This window comes from Oreochromis niloticus, linkage group LG13 (assembly GCF_001858045.2).
Source record: "Oreochromis niloticus isolate F11D_XX linkage group LG13, O_niloticus_UMD_NMBU, whole genome shotgun sequence".
Taxonomy (NCBI): domain Eukaryota; kingdom Metazoa; phylum Chordata; class Actinopteri; order Cichliformes; family Cichlidae; genus Oreochromis; species Oreochromis niloticus.
In genome coordinates, this window is record NC_031978.2 from 20,482,922 (window position 1) to 20,507,212 (window position 24,291).

Consider the following 24,291-nt stretch of genomic DNA (forward strand, 5'->3'; position numbering starts at 1 on the left):
GACCCTCTATAAAAGCAGAAGTTTTGGCAGTTTGCTGGAGTGTTGCAGTTAAAGTCCATCACAGGGCTGGAGCTATCAGTTATTTTAATAATCAAGTATTCTATTGATTCTTCCATCAATCAAGTAAGTGGAGAAGAAAATACTTTTGCCTTATTCATGAGGAACAGTCGATATTTGAAAGAAATACAGGTTAAAAAATCAAACGAACTCCTCATTCGTTTCCATTTTGGAAATTACAGTGTTTAACTGCATGCATCTGTCAAGCGGAGGGGAAACAGGGAGAAAGTAGATATGACAAATTACACAAGAACTGAACAGCATCAGGTCTTATGGGGAGATGAATCCAAATTTGAAGTGTTTAGTTCAAATCGTCAATATGAAATGAGGGCAGGACAGAGGTACAACACTGAGTGTCTACATTTGTACAACACGGTAGAGGTTCTGTCATTGTTTTGTGTTCATCCAGTCATCTTCATCCAGTGAGATTTTGTCAGAATGAATGGACTTACGAATGCAGATTTTGATCCACCATGTAATATCATCTGGAAAGTGTCTGATTGGGATCACTGCCAAACACACTGTCAATGCAGTAAAAGCATGCCTTGATAGAGAAACACACAATGGAACATTATCAGGCCTCTCCAAAGCCCAAACCTCAACATTCATGAAACAGTGTGTGTTCATCTTGACAGAAAAAACATATCCCACATTTCTCACATATTTAATATCTAGTAATCTATATTTTATACTTTACATACATGTCATCCGAAAATACTACTGCATGAGGGGAAAAATGTAAATGTAAGTATTACAGAAAAAACTATATATTGACATTTGCACAAGCATTATTATTCGCAGGCTGGTGATGCTTGTTTTAAAGTGGCGTACATAGTTTCAATAAAAATAACAACTGTATGTAAAAAAGGCGTTAAAGCCATGATGGGGTTTAAAACGGCTTTATTTCTTTAAACGCAGGCATCGTTATATATTCAAACAACTTCCACAACCGATAAAGCGCAAGTATACAAATGATGCAGCTTCTGTCATCATCATCATCATCATCACATCACTGCATCCCCTCTACTGATTCTCACAAAAGGACATATCAAACCAAAAACAACCCGAAACAAAACAAAAACATTTCAAACTCATTCTGGCTGATTTCTGAGTGATTAATTTAGGTTAGCATATCCAGTGTTGTGTGCCCATCATGGTCACACACATTCATGAGGCACAATCATTTGGCTTCCAGAGTAAATTTACAGTTTTTCATCATCTTCCTCAAACAGATAAGTACCTTGCAAAGATTTTAATACGTATGTCTAAAAGAAGCCCATTAATAGATCTGCCACTTTTGCTGTTAATAAATTCTCAAGTGCAGGCAAAAATGAGAAGTAGTAGTTTAATTAAAAAGAAAGTCACATCCATATTTTTTATTTCTATCTTTTCTAGTATTTTTACTATTTTCCTAGCAATAAAGAGAAGAAAGCTGCTGAACCCATATAATTAAAACCACAATTAACTGAATCCTTGAAAATACAGCAGATACAATTGGTCCTTTACATTACACACACACACAGTGCAGGTATGCAAGTAGAGTAACATTTCATTGTGCATAACGGTCTCAGACTGCCAATAACTAATGCAGCGCATCCACTCGCACTATTTTTAACCTCAGATAAAAATCAGCAAAATAAACTGACAAAAAGTGCTACTGCTGTCAACACTTGGGATTTATTAGTCTTATACCAATTAGCTTTTCAGAAACAGCTTGTGTAGGTTCAACTGGAATTTTAACTTAATATGTAGATAACCAAACCATGTAAAAGGTCTAGAAAGCATACAGAAAGATTATAAAGCACATTTAGACCTGAGCTCTACACAAATAAAGCTTAGACATTGTTTTAGATTAACAAAAAAAAAAAGCATCTATGCTGCTACTCACAAATGTGTCTGCTGAAAAACAACCAATTTATTTCAGTTTCAAATAGTTTAACAGTTAACTTTAAGGTAGGACTGACTTGGAGAACACTTCCAGTATCCTGTCATTAGTAACACTGACAGAGAAAGACATTTTAATTCAGTTGAGAGGTCTAATTAAGGGGAGCCATGCGTCAACTTCAACCAAAGATGAAATAGCTGTACAATAAAATAAACAAACAAAATGTATTTAAGAAAAAAATCTGTATTCATTACTTAATGAAATTGTGCTTTCTAGTCCCTTTTCAGTGTTGGTTACAATATCTATAAACCTATCCAAGTGAACAGTGATTCTGCTTTTTCAGTGCACGTATTCATCATCACTGAAGTCTGAGTCATCGGCCTCCACTTCTCCTTCAATCACAGACTTCTTCCCTCTGCAGCAGGACACCACCAGACCAATGAGGAAAGCCTAAAAACACCGATGAAAGCACACATGACAAAATATATCAAGGCTCATTTAATTGCTAATGTGGAAAATATTTAGCTGAGGACTTGAGCGATAAATTCAAAATGCAGACAGTGACATCTCATTCATATCTTTAGACTTACTCCAATAAAAGCCCAGTTCCCAAAGTAGTAGATGGTGCTGAAGAACCAGAACTTGTGAAGGAAAAGATAAGACCTTGTCACAGTGCACTGATCTGAAAAGAAGAAAAGCACAAAATTAATGACAGAGGCTACACACAATGTCTTCTCTCTGTGGCAAGTTTTAAATCAAGAAGCCGCTTTGAAGTATTTGTCTCACAGTATTGTTTGGACACCTGTCATGTATTCAAATGACAGGCTTGAAAATCAATACTTGACTAATGTGGGCCCAAACGGTTTAGTAGTTTCACTCTAGTGGTTCATTGTTTGTAGGTGAGAGGTGTCTGCATGACACAGATAGGTTCTCTGTGGTCTGGAGCACAATTAAATGTGACACAGCCATTGCTGCTTTCTGTTTATAATTGCACAAGTGTATCACTTGTTATACACCTGTGTTATAAAGTAGTCTATATTAACTTAAGCGCTCAACACAGGCTGCTGTTACTACATGGAGCAGGGCCTCAGGCAATTTTGTTATTGTAACTAAAAAAGACAACCAGTCGTTGGAAAAGAGGAAAGCTGTGTCACTGTCAGTGTGAATATGGTTCAGCCAATGAATGAAACTGGAATGAAATGTAACATTTAATGGAGTATATCCACTATAACACACTGAAAACCCAAAAGGCAAAAGCATGGGCCCACAGAGGACACCAGCAAATGTGAAGACAGCGAACCATAGGTTATGGGTTATGCATGTAACCCCAATTCTCTGATGACGCAAATTCAGGCTCATGACTATATGTGTTCCGAGTAGACACTTCAGGCACTTCAGATCTTTAGATATGAATCCATCACAAGTCTGATTGGTCACCAAATATGCAGTGGTTCCTAAAGAACCATTTCCAGCTATAAGAAGAACAAACCAAAGAATACAATCTGGACTATTCATTGTATTTTGCACCAGGAACCATGAAGTGTCAAGTTGACGAGTTTGAATCCAATATCTTAAACTGTTCTCTGAACTGTTTCATACAATCCAGAGATCTAAGTCATCATCATTTCTACATCCACTGACAAAGACACGACCTATGTCCATATAGAGGTAAGGTAAGGTTAGGTAAGGTAAGCCATAGAGCAAAGCTTCTTTGAGTTAAAAGATGACAGTCGATTTCTTTGAAATGACAGCGGAATGACTAAGTGCAGGGGGAAGAGAGGCATATTGTTCAAATGACATTTCTTAAGACAGCTCAGACTGTTCACCATCTGATTTTTAAATGGATGTATGTACATAGATGTATGGAAATATGTAAATTTCTTTATGTATAGGTAATTGTGTAATGACTTTACCTGTCTCGCCCACTTGACATTAAATCAGATTGTATGGCCAATGAACTACAATGTTTGACACCCCCTACTTAAAGCCACAGAAAACCTGCCAAACACCTTGTAACATTGTTTGCAAGTGTACCTTTTATCCCCTTAACATCCGCCCACTTTTTTACTGAACAAAACTAAAAGCTTGAAAGCACTTTGTTTGTTATTCTCTTATGATGAAAATACAGCCCAGCACATAGTGATTCAACAAGTATGTGGCCTCGGAGATGACAGAAAACGTAAGAAACAACCATTTTGCTGTGTACCTACTGTTATTACAAAGTAAAAACTGCTACGGCTGCTTCTTCTCTGGTATTTGTATCTTAAAATGGTTTATACCCTTCATATCTTTGCTTTGAATCGATGACTCAATGAACGGGCCTGTGCCATTTCAAATACACTGGCAGAATTTTCCTTGAGTGCCGTAGTTAAGAATGAAAAGACAGAAGCTCACACTCAGATATCGATTTGATTTCAGTTTTTGTGTGCACTGCACTTTTGCCAACTACTGTGTGAAAACTGATAAAGATGCATTTAAGAGGATCATCTATTTACTTGTAGTGCATTAAAGCACCCGTTCATTAAGTGTATGTGTTACTGTAGCTAGCCTATGTGACTTAAAAGCAACACAAGCTAATTTGTGTAGTGCATTTCTTACACAAGGGCAACCCAAGGTGCTCTCACTAAAACATTAAATGAAAGAAAAGAATTACAACATTAAAATGAAAATGAAAAGAATAGAGAAGAAATTAGAAGAAAAAACATTAGACCCGAGGATTGAAAACACAAAGGAGTGCCAGATGGTTGATGTTGAGCACTGAAGGGTGAGTCAAAGGAAGTGCTGAACATAAATGTTTTAGTGTTGATTTCAAACAAGGCTGAGTTTCGAAAGTGGAAAAGACTAAAGAGGTTAAATGTTGCACAATAGTAATCCATTAAATGAACCAATTTAAAGCTGCCACTTCAAATGTATCAGTTTTCTGGGAGAACCTTTTTGTCCCAGCCTTGACAGAAGTAAGCAAACCTCAACTCTGCAATGTTCCTCAAATGACATTTTATTGCGGTGACCAAAGGCAGCTCAATCATTATTGACTCAGCACTGTGATCATGAATATAAAGCACATCAAAATCAAAAGCCCCAGGAAAGAAACTCGCTTATTGCTTACATAATCCAATTGGCTTCTCTTTTCTGTCGAGCTGCTCTTTTCCTTATGCTGGTGACATCACCTTTGAGCTTCAGCTCTCCACTTTTTGAGTGAACTGATACTGTTATTGATCCGACTGCCGCAGACAGCAGGAATATTATAAAAGTCTTAAGCTGAGTCATTCACCCTTTATGTGTATGAATGGGTATTGGCAGGCATGGTAAAATGCTGGTGACGTCAGAAGTAGAAAGTGCCAATGATATGCATGCCATGTCTGGGTCTCTTCTCAGCTCCCAAATTGTTTCGTGTGAAAACACAGTAAGAGCAGATCGCATTTATTAATTAGCTTAGCCATGCACACTTAAGCAATAAAAAGAACAAAGTATATATGTAAATACACTCCTTATAGGACTTGCATCATTTCTACAGAACAAGGCAAGAGAGAAAGTCCCAAAAGCTCAAGTCTGGCTATGTTAGAGAGCCATCTGGAGCATTAACGCTAACCCTGCTGTGCTGCTCCTATCACACTGTTTCTTACACAGCTCTTCACACTGACTTGAAACGTATGAACGGTGCAATCAGACCTACACAAAGCTACATGACATCAAGGTCCACAGCAATAACACAGTGTCTTTTTGATTTTTGTTCCATTAAAGTCAATACTTTTGAAAGCTTTCCCTACCAGAGTTCGGTGGAAAAAAAGAAGAAAAATTCAGGTCAGTGCTGTTTCATCTATAATACAAATGAGAAGGCACAATCCCACAGGAGTTGTGATGTGCAACAAGAATCAGCTTTCACTTCACCAGGACCAGGAGATAATAGAAGAAGCAAGTCTTTCTTCATCACTGTGACCCCACTCTTTTGCTCCACTACCTCAGCCATCTGTAGCTCTCCAGCTGCTTACCAGAATTGCAGGGCACTGAGTGGGATCTACAGATGGTTCACAACAGTGGTCTGCCTAAATATATTATCATGTACACCACTGACCAGCTTCACCTTGAAATCATTACCGTTCTCTGATAAGAGTATGGGGCAGCCAGGGAGTGCAGGTAATTTCACCCTGACTCATGATACCCGGGTGAGCCCGGTGTAGGATGATGCATTATGCATAACTTTCGTCTGTGCATTCAAACCCAAATACATGCATAGTACTCTGCACACATGCATGCACACAATGTGCTCTTCCAAAAGGTTCTTGATCAGCAAGCTCTTGTGCCAAAACCGTATGCTTTTACTTTCCATCTAAAAAGGCAGAGAACTTTTATTCTAAAGTCCTTCGAGAATACTGCTGTTCCTTCAGCAGAACTATTTTCAAATTTCTGGCTTCACTTATTAGTGTTGTGTGCAAAAAAATCACCAAAAACATATTTTGGCAGTAGACACACACACAAAGAAAAAAAATCAATTTGAGCAGTGATCAAGTCCCACAAAAAGATAACACACATAACCTAACTTGACCTAACCAAAACTACTGATCATACAAACTGAAGCCAAAGTGAGAAACAAACTGTTTTCTAAAGCAAAGGACATAAAATTAAGTTTTCAAATCAAGACGAATGCTAGAAACTATTACTTTTTAAGAAAAACTGTTATTATTTTTACACATTTAGCTGAGATAAAGGGGTATTGGGAGCATCAGGTACAGTCAGGTATTAGATGTAGAAAGCTCACTCTTCTTTTAGCTCTTTTTTGTGTCTCTTCCAGCCCTGAAGGAAACAGCTGGCTGCTAAATGCCCCACTACAATCAACAGGTCTATAAAAAGTGAGTTTATTTAAAAATTTCAATTAAGATCACTTTTAAGCAAGGAGTAGCATTTTAATTAGGTGTCTTTAAAGCTCAACCTCTATCAAAAAGTAATTTTATTTCTATCAGTTAATAGTGGAGGTCTTTCTGAGCAATACCAAGCAAATATACTCTTTGAAAAGTGATTTTTTTTTTCCTCCTATAAAAGGTAAGGGGTGTCTGTGGATTACAAAATGGGCATTTTTCTTTCAGGAGAATTACTTTTGATTGACATATTCCATTGTAATGCAAATTGATGATGATCCCCTTGATGGAAAGAAAATTACTATTAATTTGTGTTGGGGTTGAGGGAGTCCTGTTGAAAATTGCTATGGTACCTGACATCTCAGAGCTAACACATAAAATGGCGACCATCAGCCCCCTCCCTAGCTCTTTAAAACAATGCTGTGGAAACAGGGAAGTTGCTAGGAAACAGACAGGAGTCTATAAGTATACAGTTTGATCTCTGAGATTCAATATAGGGATAATATGATACATCACTCAAGGTAAAAACCCAGCTTTATGTTGTTATTAAATGAATTAAGCTCATGCTGCTAGAATTTTACCCGTAATCACTCAGAGAAGCTCACTGATAAATTGAGCCACTGGGTCAAAAGCAAACCTTGGACTGGATGTATTGATATTAAACGTGAAATATACTTTCCTTGCTGCATAAACATGTTTTAAAAGGTTTTGATCTGCTATTCTCCACAAGTGTTTTGTTTTGGTAAGAAATTCAGTGAGCTGTACATGTTTCAAAGTTATTAAAATCACTGGTCAAACTGTCCAGGGAATGAGTGTAACCACAGGCTGAGGTTCCTGAATTAATGATGTAGGTGTTAACATGACTGCAATAAACAACAGTTAAGGACATTTAATTACTTAAGTGAGGCAGTCATTATTATAAATGGACAAGAAAGAGAAATATGTGACGAGTTTAGCCACAATAAAATCACTGCATCAATAAGTGACACTGAAGGTTATTTAAATAGCCCAACCAATCACATAAATGTCAGGCACACAAATGAAAAAAAATTGAATAAATAATGAAATTCTGATTATCCAAAAAAGGCTTGTATTTGCGCATAGACTCACAGAAAATACAAACAAAACCACCAAAAATAACAACAAAACAAAACCGACTGGGAGCAGTATTTGTTGATGGTTTTAGATGCATATCAGAATTTATGATCAAAGCAAAGCCCCCTGCAGAAGTAGCAGCATGAGCGTCATGGAGGTAAGACTAATTTGACAGAGCAGCTGAAAGTTCTCTGTGTTTCAGCCAGGCTTCATAAAACCTATAACTAAAACTGAACAGGGAGTGTTGCAAAAGTTTAAGTTTGTGCCAGGGCTTGAGAAATGTTACAAATATAAGATATAACACATACCCATTTTTTTTAAACCCTAAAATGCCTTTACTCCCTGTGTTAAATTGGATAATCAAGAGAACTTCAAGTTTCAGATTGTCTGGGGCCATGGCAGCTAAATCCTGAGGATTCATTTCCATTACGCTGAGTAAATGAGTAATGGCATGGTAATGACCTTAGAGTACATAATGGAGAGCCTGGCACTGAGCACCTGCTCGCCAAGATGTTAGTGTCATTACCCCACTGTGACCAATCGCCCAATCAGTCACTAGTTTGACTTCTACCCTCTTTTGTCTTAGCTGTCTTGATCTAATGTCATACTATGGGTTATTACAAAGTGATGCAGTTCCCGTGCCTGGTGATGCAAATTTCTACCAAAGGGTACTGCCATAATTTTTTCTCTTATCATTATTTTTACATCAACCAAAAGGGCCTTTAAATCCCAAGAAAAGATAAATGTCTCCATATCTGTGCTTGAGGTCATACTAGATTAACATTTCAAGAATAAGGAATTTGGACACAACTGGCAAATTATATAGAAATCGCTTCTCACGATGGCACCATAAATTAAAGAACAACTTTAATGCCTTTACTATTTACTAATTATTACTATAACTGTTACTACTGTTTTTGTCATATTTTTAAAATCCCTTGTAACAACAGCATTTCTCAATTCTCAGATAAAAGTATCAACATGGTATGAAAAACAATGAAGAACCAACAGTTTACAAGGTGAGTACATTTTTTAAATAATGAATCAAAACAGGGTAAGTTTTAAAAGAACTCATTTTTTCAAACTACGAAGTCTGCTGGAAACTTGCTTTTGTCAGCTTTATAGGCAAGGCACAGTTCCTCTCCAACAAGTCTATATCAATTACGGTATGAGCACCGATCTCCTGAGATAGTCTTCTCTCTGACACAAGACTCTACCTTCCTGCACCTAACTCAACCGTCAGATTCTTCTGGTGGCTGTCTTCTCTGTTTTGTGCATACTCAAAGTTTTTCAGACTTTCCCAACTTTTGCAATGATTACTATTTGAAATGTAGCAAATGGCTAAATGGCCAATATAAGCTTTTTTGCTTCAACTTCATCATTATGTAGCAAATGTTAGAATACTGCAGTGGGTACAGAATAAAGACCATCAGCGTTGGTCATGTCTGTGTCAACAAAAAATATTTTACCATACATTATGTGGAGCACATTTTTGCTCAGCGTGACACCCTGGAAAAACATAAATTGTGCAAATCAGATAAATGGAGGCTCTCGACTGTTTGCGCTGCATGTAGTCACCCTTTTAACCTTTTCACAACTGCAGACTGTCTAGGGGCAAATCAAATACTCTCCTCTTATAAACAAAAAAAGGATATTATCTAAATGGCAACAGAATTATTTTCTTTTATCACGCAGTCACTTTTTTTTTTTTTTTTTTACTGTTTTAGCTATTAAGTGTCTGATTGCATTCCCTCTCAGTCACATGTGTTATCTCTGCTTGACACTTCCTTCGCCTCATGGTAGGTGGTACAACGGCTGTTGGTCAAAGCAGGAGCCATTTACAAGATGGCAAAAAAAGGACTCATTTTACTACGCTGGTCAAAAGACAAATTACAAATCCTGCCAGACAACTAACTCCAGCAATAACGACACCTTTAGTATAACAGTGCTGAAGAGCTCCAAAACAATCATGAGATAATTCTCACAACTAATCAGGAGCTCTATGGGTCATTTATAATGACCACACGTCACACTGGAGCACCGGCACTGTAAAATACATTGAATGGCCTCATATGTAAGAAACCAATTGATGTTTAGGCCACTCTTGTAAGAACTACCTGAACTGCTGCTTTACAAAAAGCACAACCGAGCAGCAAGAAAGTAGAGATCTATATATTATGCTTGGGTGGCCAAAAGCCGCACATTTGGACCATTTTTTGTGAAAAGCAACAACTCAGGAACACCGACAACAAATTTCATACTTTAGTATTTAGTATGATACTTCTTAAGAACTGTAACAGAATCAAATGATAAGGCAGGAAGTTTTGTCATAATTACATTTCTGCTAAATTCCAGCAGTCTGGCATGAAAGAATACCAAACATGTACTCATGATGATGGTACTTGAATATATTAATAATACTGGCTTCTCTACCAAAATACTTATGATGTATTAAAAGAAACAGTGATATGTTGACATAATAATGCCAAAGATCAATTATAAAATTCTGCATCTGATTTTTCTGACATCCTGTCAATAAGTGTCATTTTATCTTTTGGTTTACTGAACATTAAAAATGTCGGAAAATGAAAAAACAAAATTATATGACATATTGTTTGTATTTATTTAAAAGCAAGCTATAAGGATAACTCAAAGGCTTTACTGTTCTACATGATAATGCATAAACTGATATAAATCTATATTATCCTATATGACTAATCAAATGTAATATCTCTGTATTTGGTATTTTCATAAGAGCAGGTGTTCTAAAAGAATATTTTATTATATTTTCTGTTGTACACTTTGAAGTGATCAGACAGTGCACCTACATGCATTTCAGTATCTCAGACACTTAAATGCTACATGTAGGTGTATATAAACATTAAATAAAATGAATAGATGAATGTGTTCTTAGGGAAAAGCCCTCAGATGCAGCAATATGACTTTATGCTTGTTTGTTAGTATATTAATATTGGCTCTAACAAAAAACCAAAATAGGTTTTAGGAAGAGCCAAAGGAAATCAGCAGCTAAATTATTGTGTGCAGTTTCCCAGCATAATAGAATTTTGTTGAACAAATGGTCACAATAGTCCACAAATTGAGTGTCTTGTGGTACCATCTGATTTGCAGCTATAAAGATATACATAACTTATCTTTTAGTAATGAAGTAAACAACATGAGAAAATGCTGCAGAATCATGATCATGATTACAATCATAACTGTGAGAGGTGGGGAAGAAGAACAAACAAATTATCTGAAATACATACAACAAAAAAGCTATCGCCACTTAATTTGAACAATACTCTCTGATAAGCATGAGTATTACTGGGAGATTATCAGATACCTAATTACTGTATGTCGGTATGTGTAAACATAACTGCTTCAAATGGATTTACTGGATATAACCTGTTTAAACAATAAATATAGGAAATCAACATAAGCATTGCTTATTACATGTAGTTATACATTTCATTTCAAACTATGGTAATTAAATAGGTGTTTGAATGTTTACTTTTGATATAAGGAAAACATTTTAACATCTATTGAAACATAACTTAATTTCAAATATGAAATCATCTGTCTTTATATTCTACATAAAACTACTGTGTGTAATCCTACTAGTTATTTCTCTACAAGGCTTTCCATTTTTATGAGCAATATCCTAATACGGCAATGATCTGCCTAATGAGGTTGGAATAATAAATATTTTGTAATTGAAAGATAACTTCTCACACAATGACAATTGTGAAACCATAGCCTTTAACAAATGCCATTTCCTCTAGTTCAGTGCATTTTAGCCACACACATGCTTTAAATATCATTTATATAGCTCCATAAATAATTACTCACTTTATTCCCAAAAAATAACTCCAAACACATTAAGTACCATTTAATAAATTATATGAAAGCTTATGATAATATTATCACTAATTTGCTGTTAGATTAATGATACTTGATTGTTAAAAGAATGTACTACTTTTGTGAGATGAAAAATGTGTACATTTCCTTCACTCTGGAAAAGCTCACAGAAAGATCCTGCTACTGTTTGGTGCTGCATGCATCTGATAAATTCAGAAAACAGCCTTTTAGAAACAGCCAGATAAGTGATAAGCTGACTTTAGCTCATATCTACATTTTATTAAAATCTAAAAATTATAGTAACAAGAAATGAGTCTGTTGAATCGGAGCAATTACAGGCACTGTTTTACATTTACTTAAGACTACTATAAAGTTGTATTGTAGATATTTCAACCTGTAATGGTCAGAATAACATTACAGAAGCGATTCGTATTTAGAAAGGGTTTAGAAAGCTCTGTGTCCTCCTTTTAACTCAAGTTGTGTGAGGTTTCAGGTATTGGCACTGAAATGTGACTTTGTTGTGTATGTAGAAAAAAGCAGGTTTAACTGTAACAATTTACTTTTCCCCCAGAAAAAAAGGACTTTGAGGATTTAGCTATACAATTTTGGGGTAGGGTCTAAAAGACTATAACAGTGAGTCTGAAAGCCATTTTTCCTCTCATGTTACTACAGTTTAGGGCGTACTATAAAACAACACTAGCTTTGTTTTGGAGAACAAAAATAGTATTAAGGCTATTAAGGTTGGAGTAGATGAGGAATGATAAAAGGCACATGTGTCAGGTATGTTGAAGAATGAAGTAAGTTTATGATCTTGTTTGTTTTTCTTTAAACCTGCGTCGAAATGAAAATAATTCATTTTCTGTCTGTTTACTTTTAGTCTTCAATACTATGTAACCCAATCCAAGATAGATGCTACTGTGGATCTGCATATATGCAGAATAGCCAACTAGCTAGATAGATTGTCATATGTATCATAAACAAACTTATTACACAACGTTCACACATTATTACAAATGTATCTATGGCTTTACACTTCATACAAAGTATCCCCTTCACCACCAACAACAGCCTGACATGAGCATTTATCACATGAATAAATATAGTAGAGCTTATACCTATGTGCATGCACACATTGGTGTATTCATGCCTCCTTTAGTGAATTAAACATTTGCATGTTGACAGTAAGACACTACCTACTGCATTAGTAAACATTTCTTCTTGGTATTATTCATTCTAATACATAATGAATAGTGATCAAGATTACTGAACAGTGTTCTACATTATATGACTTGGTCACACACCGTCCTTCTGTTCCTCTAGCATGAATTCCAAGCTATGAGCAATGAATGTTTTATGTTGTCTTGTAGGTTCTTTAAACATCTCACGATTGGAGCCAGCGCTACTATAGTGTGGTAGAGATGATAAACTCACCCTCAGGTGCATCTGCATCACATATCCTGGAGGTGTTAATAGTTGTATTCCCAGATGTAGGACCTGGTGATGGCATCTGAAATAAAAAAAAAGACAAAAAGAAAACAAGAGTCATGTACGTGTTTACTACAGAAACACTAAACACTGCAGTACACAAATATTTTGGCATTTTATGAACATGGAACTGTTTGAACTATCGTCTCTAAGAATTTATAATACTAAATTAGAACAGATCATCAACATACTTTATTCATATATTATGGGCTGATTTACATTATGCAAAGTAAAATCAAGATGATTTGGGTCCAAAAGACTGTAAAAGTTGTAATAATATTAATCGAATTTTCCTGCAGGTATACAGGTCCTTCTCAAAAAATTAGCATATTGTGATAAAGTTCATTATTTCCTGTAATGTACTGATAAACATTAGACTTTCATATATTTTAGATTCATTACACACAACTGAAGTAGTTCAAGCCTTTCATTGTTTTAATATTGATGATTTTGGCATACATAACTCATGAAAACCCAAAATTCCTATCTCAAAAAATTTGCATATTTCATCCGACCAATAAAAGAAAAGTGTTTTTAATACAAAAAAAGTTAACCTTCAAATAATTATGTTCAGTTATGCACTCAATACTTGGTTGGGAACCCTTTTGCAGAAATGACTGCTTCAATGCGGCGTGGCATGGAGGTGTTATGGAGGCCCAGGATGCTTCGATAGCGGCCTTAAGCTCATCCAGAGCGTGGGGTCTTGCGTCTCTCAACTTTCTCTTCACAATATCCCACAGATTCTCTATGGGGTTCAGGTCAGGAGAGTTGGCAGGCCAATTGAGCACAGTAATACCATGGTCAGTAAACCATTTAACAGTGGTTTTGGCACTGTGAGCAGGTGCCAGGTCGTGCTGAAAAATGAAATCTTCATCTCCATAAAGCTTTTCAGCAGATGAAAGCATGAAGTGCTCCAAAATCTCCTGATAGCTAGCCGCATTGACCCTGCCCTTGATAAAACACAGTGGACCAACACCAGCAGCTGACATGGCACCCCAGACCATCACTGACTGTGGGTACCTGACACTGGACTTCAGGCATTTTGGCATTTCTCTCTCCCCAGTCTTCCTCCAGACTCTGGCACCTTGATTTCCGAATGACATGCAAAAGTTGCTTTCATCCGAAAAAAGTACTTTGGACCACTGAGCAACAGTCCAGTGCTGCTTCTCTGTAGCCCAGGTCAGGCGCTTCTGCCGCTGTTTCTGCTTCAAAAGTGGCTTGACCTGGGGAATGCGGCACCTGTAGCCCATTTCCTGCACACGCCTGTACACGGTGGCTCTGGATGTTTCTACTCCAGACTCAGTCCACTTCTTCCGCAGGTCCCCCAAGGTCTGGAATCGGTCCTTCTCCACAATCTTCCTCAGGGTCCGGTCACCTCTTCTCGTTGTGCAGCGTTTTCTGCCACACTTTTTCCTTCCCACAGACTTCCCACTGAGGTGCCTTGATACAGCACTCTGGGAACAGCCTATTCGTTCAGAAATTTCTTTCTGTGTCTTACCCTCTTGCTTGAGGGTGTCAATGATGGCCTTCTGGACAGCAGTCAGGTCGGCAGTCTTACCCATGATTGCAGTTTTGAGTAATGAACCAGGCTGGGAGTTTTTAAAAGCCTCAGGAATCTTTTGCAGGTGTTTAGAGTTAATTCGTTGATTCAGATGATGAGGTTAATAGCTCAATTAGAGAACCTTTTCATGATATGCTAACTTTTTGAGATAGGAATTTTGGGTTTTCATGAGGTATGTATGCCAAAATCATCAATATTAAAACAATGAAAGGCTTGAACTACTTCAGTTGTGTGTAATGAATCTAAAATATATGAAAGTCTAATATTTATCAGTACATTACAGGAAATAATGAACTTTATCACAATATGCTAATTTTTTGAGAAGGACCTGTATACAATATATAGCTATATCATACATATGAGCCTCTGTTAACAATGACAGTACAGTGACAATGCATTTAATAACCAACACAGCTCTGTAATTAACTGAAGAAATCAACTAAATATCTAACTAATAATGAATAAAAGAATTCCTACCCTTAATTCTCAAAACAAAAATTAAATTTGTATATTATATGTTTAATTTATGTCAATTTTAGACACAAAAATAAAACATTTTTTTGTCCTTAATCCTGCACTTTTGCAAAAATCCATCCAATCAAATGCGATTTGGGGTGATTATCTATCTCCACCCATTATATAAAACTGCACGTGACTATGTGGTGCGCAAGGAAAGTAATATTAGAAATGTAGTGTTTTGATTTAAAAACCAAAAGGAAAAAAAAGAAAGCAGCAAGCGTTAATTAATTTTGCTCCAGTTCTCCTCCTCCTGGTCTAACAGCCCAGATGAGGAAAAGTCTAGAGGCAACTAACCCTTTACTGCTTCTTAACTTGATACTTCTCAGCCTCAGCGCATGCATTTGCTAAGCTCTGTCCACTTTTTAAGCAATTTAATCATATCTAAACGAGGAACCTAACAGAAGCAAATGTGGGAGCTCATCATGATATTGATCACAGGAGAATTCAACCAGTCCTATTCTATATTTAGTCTAGACTGTATGCATCTTTGATATAATGTGATATCAAAATTTAAAAGAAAAGAAACCACTTGATATGTATAAACCATGTTTATGCTGCGAGTCAAATGGACTTGGATTTAAAAAGGCTCTTCTGTCAGATTTAACAAGAGGATGTTTCAGTAAAACAACACATCGGTTCATTTAAATTATGTTGTTTAAAAGATTTTTTTTCTGATGAAGTGTAGATGCAAGGGTGCATCTAAACCACATGCGTACACCCACACAGCGAGAAAGAGCAGAGCTACATTAGATCACATGGAGGGTAGACTGTCAGACAGCAGAGCCGCACTGCAAAAGCCACATAGTCTAATATAGAAAGACGGAACTGAAAACGAACAAGAGTCTAAAAGCCCCGCTGCCAGCCTGTAGAGACCATGCTGCTGCCTACACCAGGCTGAACCAAAGAGGTCTGAACACACTGACTAACTGACACTGCCATCGTTAGAAGCTCTCATCAGGGAGAGTGAAAACAAAGAAACACTCAGGAATGGACATGAATTTTTCCTTACCTGTACAAGGTATTTCTGGCTGCCATACATGACATATTGTGGGGCTAGACTATAGATCATGTAGCTGGTGTGCAGAACGATCAAAAGAAGAATCATACAGAGGAAGAGGAGAGCCTGGGGGCGAGTTTTCTTAGGTCTTATTTTGTACAGCTGAAAAAAAAAGAAAAAATAACACATTATCATGTAGTTAACTGGGCATTTGCAAAAATTTAAATACATAAATAAGGCATTTTCTTACCCTTATCCAGAAGAACCAAATGCCCATGTTACGAATGCCGGCCATGGATGTGAGTACAAAGTACACTGTGATGACTGTGATCAGGATATAATCCAGTGGAAAAACCTGTGACATCCAAAACAAGTCAGCTACTGTATAAATCTTAAATGCACAACAATAATTACTGCATCCGGAGCCAAACATTTAGGATGGTAATCTTTCAAGGAGCAACCAGTAAAAATGTGTAATCCCACAATATCTGTTCAGCTCCAATAAATGCTATCCATATCTATGCTGGTTAGTCTGCAGCACATTCAGACACCAGGAAAAAATCTGAACATCAACAACTGTTATGCTTTGTAACATGAAGTGTTCAGACGTTACCTGAAACTACATCTCCAGTATTTAGCATCCCATGCTTGATGTGGTCTGCTTAAGTTCTAAAATGCCAAGGTCATACGTCTAAACACTGGCCTTCACCTTTTAATCAATGCCACTATCTGTGAAGCAACTATTTAATGGTCTGGGGTGTCAATCTTTTTTTTTGTTTTTAATATCTGCTTTTGAATACCAATTTGAACAGCAGGTATTTCTGACCATCAGCCACGACGTGGAAAAAAGAAGCAATGGTAGTGATTTGCTATTTAACATTTATCACTGAAGTCTTAAAACCACCAACAGCGCTCTGTTGGCAAAAATGTATTCAAGGATGTGGTCATTTAAAAACATTTTACTGTATATCACTATATCAATATTACTCAATATTTCACAATTGCTCGACTGCTCGTTGTTGACACCCACATTTGATGAGGTCCTAATATTAAATCAAAATTAAAACACTGACAGTGGGACACTTTTAAAACAGACAGCGTAATGCATTTTCATTCATTTGCAAGACTTTCTACTTTTCCAAGTTTCAGCAAGGTTTTCCTTGTAGCAAAAAAATAAAAAATTAAAATAAATCAATTTCAATTACATCAATTACTACATCTATGTAAGTTGGGTATAGTGCATGCAGTATAAGTTAGAGTGTAGGATCATTTTTGGGGGCCGATGCCTCAACAAGGAATTCAAGGTTCTTTGAGGTAGAGAGGAACTAAGGCTCGGTGGGTACAGTAGCAAATGGCCAGGCAGGTTTTCACATAAGCTCTCTATCACAAGGGCATTGGTAGGAATGACAAGTATTGAAGCATATATCAACACCTATCGATAATAAATGGATCACCAAGGTGGTAAATGAGGTTGAAGGAAGCATTGGGCAAGAGAGGGTCTACTGCAGGGGAATTTCAAAATCTGTCAGATATGGCTGCTTGTGAATCATGTTCCGGGTCCAAGCTGTAGTGTCTCATCAGGGGCAGCAAATTTCAGCGTTTGGGACTGACTCTATGCCCTTTGTCATCCCAGACCAGTACCTATAACCTTTACATAACCTTTAACATGGCCAGTGACCGGGCTCTATTTACAGCATATATAATCAGCTCATATCAGCATTGGACTACGATCTGTGAGTCAGTTTAGGTATTTAAACCAATTTAGCAGTCATGTTTTGCCAATCTTTTGTGTGTGGTCCTGTCATCAGCCTCGTCAAAGCAGCTGCTTCTTTTACGGCTAAACTTTAATGAAGAGGCAAATAAGCATAAATGATCCAAGTACCGGGAACTGGTAGATCAGTGCAGGAGGAGAGGCTGTATGGTGCAGTGTGAGCTGATTAAGGTGCAGCTTTTTCAATCACCGGTGCTGCAAAAAAGAAAGCCATCATGTCCACTCTGGAAGCTGCAGAGAGGGCCTCCAGATGGCTTTCAATGAGGAGGAGTGATCCTTTCGCCAATGCTGCTGGGAAACAAGCCAGGGTCTGAACAACCCTTGCTGGGTTTCCTGAGTGAAGGTGTATGATGCTGAAAAACCTGAAAACTTAATGACCTATCACTGACGATGTGTATTGTGTATCCTAATGTATTTAATTACTAATTTACAATGACCCAAAAGTCTGTGTTTAAAGTTCAGCACACTAAAGCACACTCCCCAAGTTCTAAACAACATTTCAAGTTCATTTAGGAGTGACCAGTGATAAAGCTTTTAAATTATGCTTCATTGAGGTTAATGATGACAGAAACAAAAAAATATGGATTTAAGCATATCTTCATTGAGTATAATCACCATTTCAACATGAGAGATGGGAGGATACTCACAGGTTGCAAGGCTAAAAGAAGTTCATTCAGAGGATTGGTTAGGTTGGTGCCAAAGATTATGAACCCAGAGCTGATGCCAGCCGAGTGGAGAGCTTTATCCAAACTGAGGAGGAAAAAAACAGAGAGAAAGAAAAAGAAGAAATAAGGGTATCAATCTCCCGTATTAAACTTTAATATATAAGGTTAAATGAAGCAATTGCACTGTTTATTTTGGTACATTGCCTGTCTTACAAGACAAACACTGCGAACTGTATTTTGTGTTACAGGACAAATCATAACTTACTTTGAAATGAAGAGGGCAATGGTGAACAGCAACGCAACCAGGATAAAGAATATGCCTAGTAATATCTGCAAATAAATCAATCAATCAAAACAGAGAAACAAAAATAAATAACTACAACACAATATCAGGATATATTTTTATAAATGACAACTATAGGTCGGACGTGTAATCACAGCGTGACCTTGTTTGTGAACTGCATTAAAAGCTGCATTTTAAAAAAATGTGTATTTTTAAAGACAGCTACTTAGTCAGCAAATATAACCTTTCTACCATGTCTTTTGTCAAACAGAGACCATATGGCATAGCCAGCCACAGTTTGGCACTGTCGCCCAGGGTGACAGGGGGAAGCAATGGCACAGCTGAAGCAGAGTTAGGAGGCTGCAATCAGGGAGGCAAAAGCTGGCTGATCAGATGAACGTAATGGGAGGGAAAAAAGTGAATCTAATGTGTATTGATCATCATATCAATAGTTAGACCAAATTATACCAAATTATCTGAGATAAACCCCTTGCAACAAAATATCAATTAAGATACTGATGACAGAGCTAGGAGAGAAGCAGGCAAGACGGAGGAGAAAAACATAATAATTTAGTTTAATTTAAAAATACAGTAATCTTTTTATGAAACTGCTACTCTAACCAAAGGAATGCCCAAAAAAGGAGTTTACGTGTATTAAATGATAGTAAAGTTATTAAAACAATAAATAAAGCACCTGCCATATATATACTTTTTTAATAAAAGCTCTATAAATAGGTGGCACAATTTTTCACCCCATTATGGTGCAAGTTGCTTACCAAAAAAAAAAAAAAATTGCTTGTTACATTTGTTGCACGATCAAAAGAGAGTAACTATTGTGAGTTCCACGTACTCACGCACTGATTTTAACTGTCAGTGTTTAACATGCTTAGTGAGTCATTTTCGCTCACTGTCGGTGTTGGTATTAAAAGGACAGCATGTGTCTGAGGAACAGTGAGGCTGAAATCGCAATCATTTGGCTTATCACTCTACACCAGTCTCTCAGTATACAGTAAATAAATCTCCCAACTCATTACTGTTTAAATTTGAGTCTGGGGACTATCATTAGCAGCAACCCCCCTGGTTAAAGACAAACTGTTACAGACACTGGTTTAAAATATTTGTGTGAGCCTGCAGTGCAGTTAAGTACTGAAAAATGAACAGCAGTAGGAAAAGTAAAATGTGAAAGAAGGGAATGATGCTAAAATTAATTTTATCCTTAAAACATAGGAAAGGCATTAAAAGTGAGGGGTCTGCAGGACTGTAACTGCGCATTACCACTGATAAGTCATGTGGTAATGCCCAATAATAAGAGCACATAAAGCATGTAAGCCATTCATATAGGCACAAAGTACATTTGTGTGCAGATGTTGGCTACATAGTTTGAAATATGAACAGAAGTAAGTGGATATTCTTTCAGTGAGTTATTACAATAGCACTGCAGCCAGCCACCTAAGTCTTTTATATCAGGTAAAAGAAGAAAAAATGTTTTCTACAACGAGTGAATAATCAAGAAGGAAATATACGACACTGAAAATCTCTTATCAGTCTTTTGATCTTTTTCAGTAAAAAATATATGTTATAAACATTCTGCTTACTGTACTTTAGCTGCAGTTCAATAAAAACTATTAAGAGTAAATACTTCTGTTGATTGCTTGAGGATTTGCAGTACTGTAACTTTATATTATACCTTTTTTCTGACCCTCCACCATTATGTTTAACAAGAATAATAACAGTCATAAGTCTGTTATGCAAAGCCATTTTCATTGTGAGAGCCACTGCGTTGTCTCAAAGTCCAATGAAATGTATTTATGCCATTTTCAATAGCTGTTTCTGCCAATTGTTGACAAAAAAAAGCACACACAATAAATGAGTGGTTTGGAACAAGGATATAGTTTTAAGGATTGGTAAGAAAACCTAGCCACACGGGATTCTGGCTGAATTCCTGATTTTTTTTTTTGCCCCCAAGTGACTGCATGAAAAGCTTTGCTAGAATGTGCTTTTTATTTAACTTCAAAAAGTTATTATAAAGCTCTTCTATTCAATACCATGAAAAATTGCTCAAATGAAATGTATTTAATTGATCAGAACTTTGATGCACTTTGAGTCTCTCCATTATGCTCATCAGTACATTGTGTCTGGATGTTTTGTACTGGGCCAGTAATGTTGGGACCAATATGTCCACTGGTAGCCAAAAAAAGAAGAAAAAAAAAATATGAAAAACAATCAAAAGACAAGTTTCTTGGTTGCTTTGGTCTATCCCTTGGGTACCATGAGATCCTGCCTGAGAAATATGAGACTCCCTGAGAGACTTCAGAGTAAATTAGGTGAATAGATTTCCTGTGGGAATCATATAACTATGCGGTTGTGTAAAGTAGAACTCAAAGTAAATCTAGAGCAGTTCAGATTGGAAATTGAGCACAAAGAAATTGTTTAGGAAGAAGTAGTTGAAGGTGGCTATAAAAATACAAATACAAAGATGATTTTTAAATGTATTACACAAGCTAGAGCAGGTTTTTGCAGCTTCACCTATCCTTAAGCTCAAATATCAATTAAAAGAAGCACTGAATGAATACAGCTCTATCTATGTATGCTTGCATTCAATACACACACATCAGCATAATTTCCCTTTGTACAGAATACTTTGGAGAACATAATTTACTTTTGTGAATGAGAGCCAATTCCATAATGGACACTCACCTTGAAAGGTCTGAGAGCACTGCCCACTTTAGTGCAGCAGTTCCTCTCTGCAATTTCCAGGTGTCTCCCCCTGCGCCGGAGGACCTGTAGTTTGCCCTCCAGCTCCTGCAGGTTGTTTCTATCCCTCGAGGACAGAGGACGTCCATCTTGGCACTGACAAGATGACCAAAAGATATCCCAAATGAATCAATGATCGATATTATGCGTACTTTTGAAACTACACTGCTGGAAGTTTTAATGAGAATATTGAAAAATTTAGATATTTTATCAGCAAAAATATGAATTTAATAAATATTTACAGTCAAGTGAATGAGTATGTAGACTAAAAAATAGTGGCAGTATTATATAAATGCTGTTTTCTAAACATTCTCAAAGCATATACATACAGTGATATACATTTACAAGTATCATATTTAAACTACTGCTCTCACAATATTAAAGCAAACTGTGCGTGTTTTGCATTAACCTCCTTGCTACTGTGAAAATAACCTTTAATGCTGCCCATACCTGGTTTTCAACAAGTGCATTTATGCAAGGGACAAATAAGGAATGATCTGGACTATTGTTTAAACTTCATGTTGCCATGAGCAACTAATAGATGTCTACACTTATGTTTTTCAGTATATGTGGCCTCCAGCTGGGAAGGTGGCTGACTAAAGCAATGTTACCCACACATAACAGAATGCAAAGACAAAGAGGCACATATGAGATAGAAAAATGCAGAATGATATTAAAGAAAAAACAAATAAAAACAGCATTTGATTTCATATGTTTACTAATGTAAATCTTTTAAGCTTAAATAACTCTTTTTCGATGTGCTTTGTGTCTTCTGATGGGACTCACCTTGGATTTCAGCTTTTCAATCTGATGCTCAACATCATCAATGTCCTCAGTGTTCTCCAGGCGTTCATACTTAACACTCCGGGTGCCTTTTATCAGATTCAAAGGCATAACAGACATACCATATGCCTGGAAGACAGTGCAAAACTACCATTATAATCAGACATCATTGTCAGAGTGAGCACATATGGCACGTGCATCCACCCACACATACTCCTGCCTGACGGCAAACCCATCACAATGTGGGACATGACAACAGTCAAATGAGGGTAAGCAAACACACAGAGCAAATCATATAGTTCCTGGCCTCCCAGGCTATGTCATTTTTGGTTCAGGAAAAAAGATTAAAATGGTGGAACCTATAATTGTGCTGAGGTTTTTTGGAGAATTTGCTGCAACCATTTTGTGAGGATATCACTGCCTTATATCACTCTGATGCATTTACAGCTTAACAGTGCCCCCATGTGACAGCACTACCCTCTCTCTAGGATATGAAGAACTTGTTCTAATTATAATTTTCGATAGACACATGTAGATCTGAGGTAGGAAAATCAAGATGCAATCAATTTTCACCTGAATTTAAATCAACAGATGTCATTTAATTCTATTTCTTTGTAAAAGTTAGATACGATATATAAACACTGCACAGTTTCACACCAAGATAGACAATAAGAGAAAATCTGTGCTAAATTCAAAGGGTGCTTTCATCTTTCAGGGGTCTTAAATCACCTGAAGGGACATCTGGACTTTAATCAAAAACGAGGGACATCTTTAATACCAGGAAACAGACCAATCAATACAAATAAAAGTAAAAGCAACAGGCCAATGCTTTCACAATGCTGTCTCACTTTTATCAACTTGGAAGTGTGCCATTTTACGGGTTCATAGTAAAACAAAGGGCCATTCTGTGCAAAGGTACTTTAAGTCCTGTCAAAAGATGCTGCCCTCCTTCCATTTTTCATGTGGGGAAATGTCACAGTCTATATTTTTCTAAAACAACTTTTACTAGTTTTTGAGTGTTAGGTAGCATTAGGAGAGCCGCATGGGATACTAAGTCAGGCTACACTATTATTAGTCTCTGCTGAGGATCTCTGCTACGGGCGAATGTCGCCTCTTGCAATGAATCATGGAGCTCTTAAGGCCAGAGCATGTCCCGAATATCAAACACACTCATAAAAGGAAAACCTGTCCCAGATCCCAAGAGAAACATTTCCCTCCCCTGAAATGTGCAACTACATGAGAGAAATAGAAAAGAAACAAAAAGAAAAACAATACAGGTTTCCCTCTGCTGGAGTGTACATTTTTAGCTCACTCATCGTAATGCATGCTCATTAAAGTTATTTTAAAACCCACCGTGGTCAATAATAACCAGAAATAGCTCAGCAGGGGAGGCGGGAATGTGTATGCAACTCAATAAGTGTGTGTTGGCTGAGGGTGAAGTCACTAGCTGAAATCATTCAGTCACATGACTGCTGAGTGGGAAGAGGGAGAAGTAGTTGGGCACAGGTCTCCTACACAAGCCTCTTTGTTTGTGTTTCCACTGGTGGAAGGATGGAGCTGAGGTCCCCCACAAGTTCTCAATGCTATCAGTTAAGAAATAACAAAGCATAAAATTCTTTACTAAAACTACTCTGGATAGATGTCGGTGAAAAGACATTTCCACTCATTTCAACTAACATATTCAGGGTTCTCTGTCATTTGATTCAATTAGCAAAGGGTGTTAGA

At 37.0% G+C, this 24,291-nt stretch overlaps 2 protein-coding genes across 2 annotated transcripts in view; one reads left to right on the forward strand and one right to left on the reverse strand.

Moving 5' to 3' along the window:
* Nucleotides 1–940: 940 nt before the first annotated feature.
* Nucleotides 941–24,291, reverse strand: part of lmbrd1 (LMBR1 domain containing 1) — a 50,654-nt gene continuing 27,303 nt past the window's right edge. Inside the window, exons 8-16 of the mRNA XM_003441000.5 lie at nt 22,570–22,695; nt 21,727–21,879; nt 19,012–19,076; nt 18,729–18,831; nt 16,561–16,665; nt 16,323–16,472; nt 13,180–13,255; nt 2,533–2,624; nt 941–2,392 (exon numbers count right to left, since the gene is read on the reverse strand). Coding sequence (XP_003441048.1) covers nt 2,282–2,392; nt 2,533–2,624; nt 13,180–13,255; nt 16,323–16,472; nt 16,561–16,665; nt 18,729–18,831; nt 19,012–19,076; nt 21,727–21,879; nt 22,570–22,695 — 981 coding nt within the window. The 3' untranslated portion in view covers nt 941–2,281. The remainder of the gene's footprint in view (nt 2,393–2,532; nt 2,625–13,179; nt 13,256–16,322; nt 16,473–16,560; nt 16,666–18,728; nt 18,832–19,011; nt 19,077–21,726; nt 21,880–22,569; nt 22,696–24,291) is intronic.
* LOC100699545 (collagen alpha-1(XIX) chain) overlaps nt 2,632–24,291 on the forward strand; it is a 159,684-nt gene continuing 138,024 nt past the window's right edge. The window contains exons 1-2 of the mRNA XM_019366896.2: nt 2,632–6,789; nt 8,858–8,909. Of these exons, the coding sequence (XP_019222441.1) occupies nt 8,887–8,909 (23 nt within the window). The 5' untranslated portion in view covers nt 2,632–6,789; nt 8,858–8,886. The remainder of the gene's footprint in view (nt 6,790–8,857; nt 8,910–24,291) is intronic.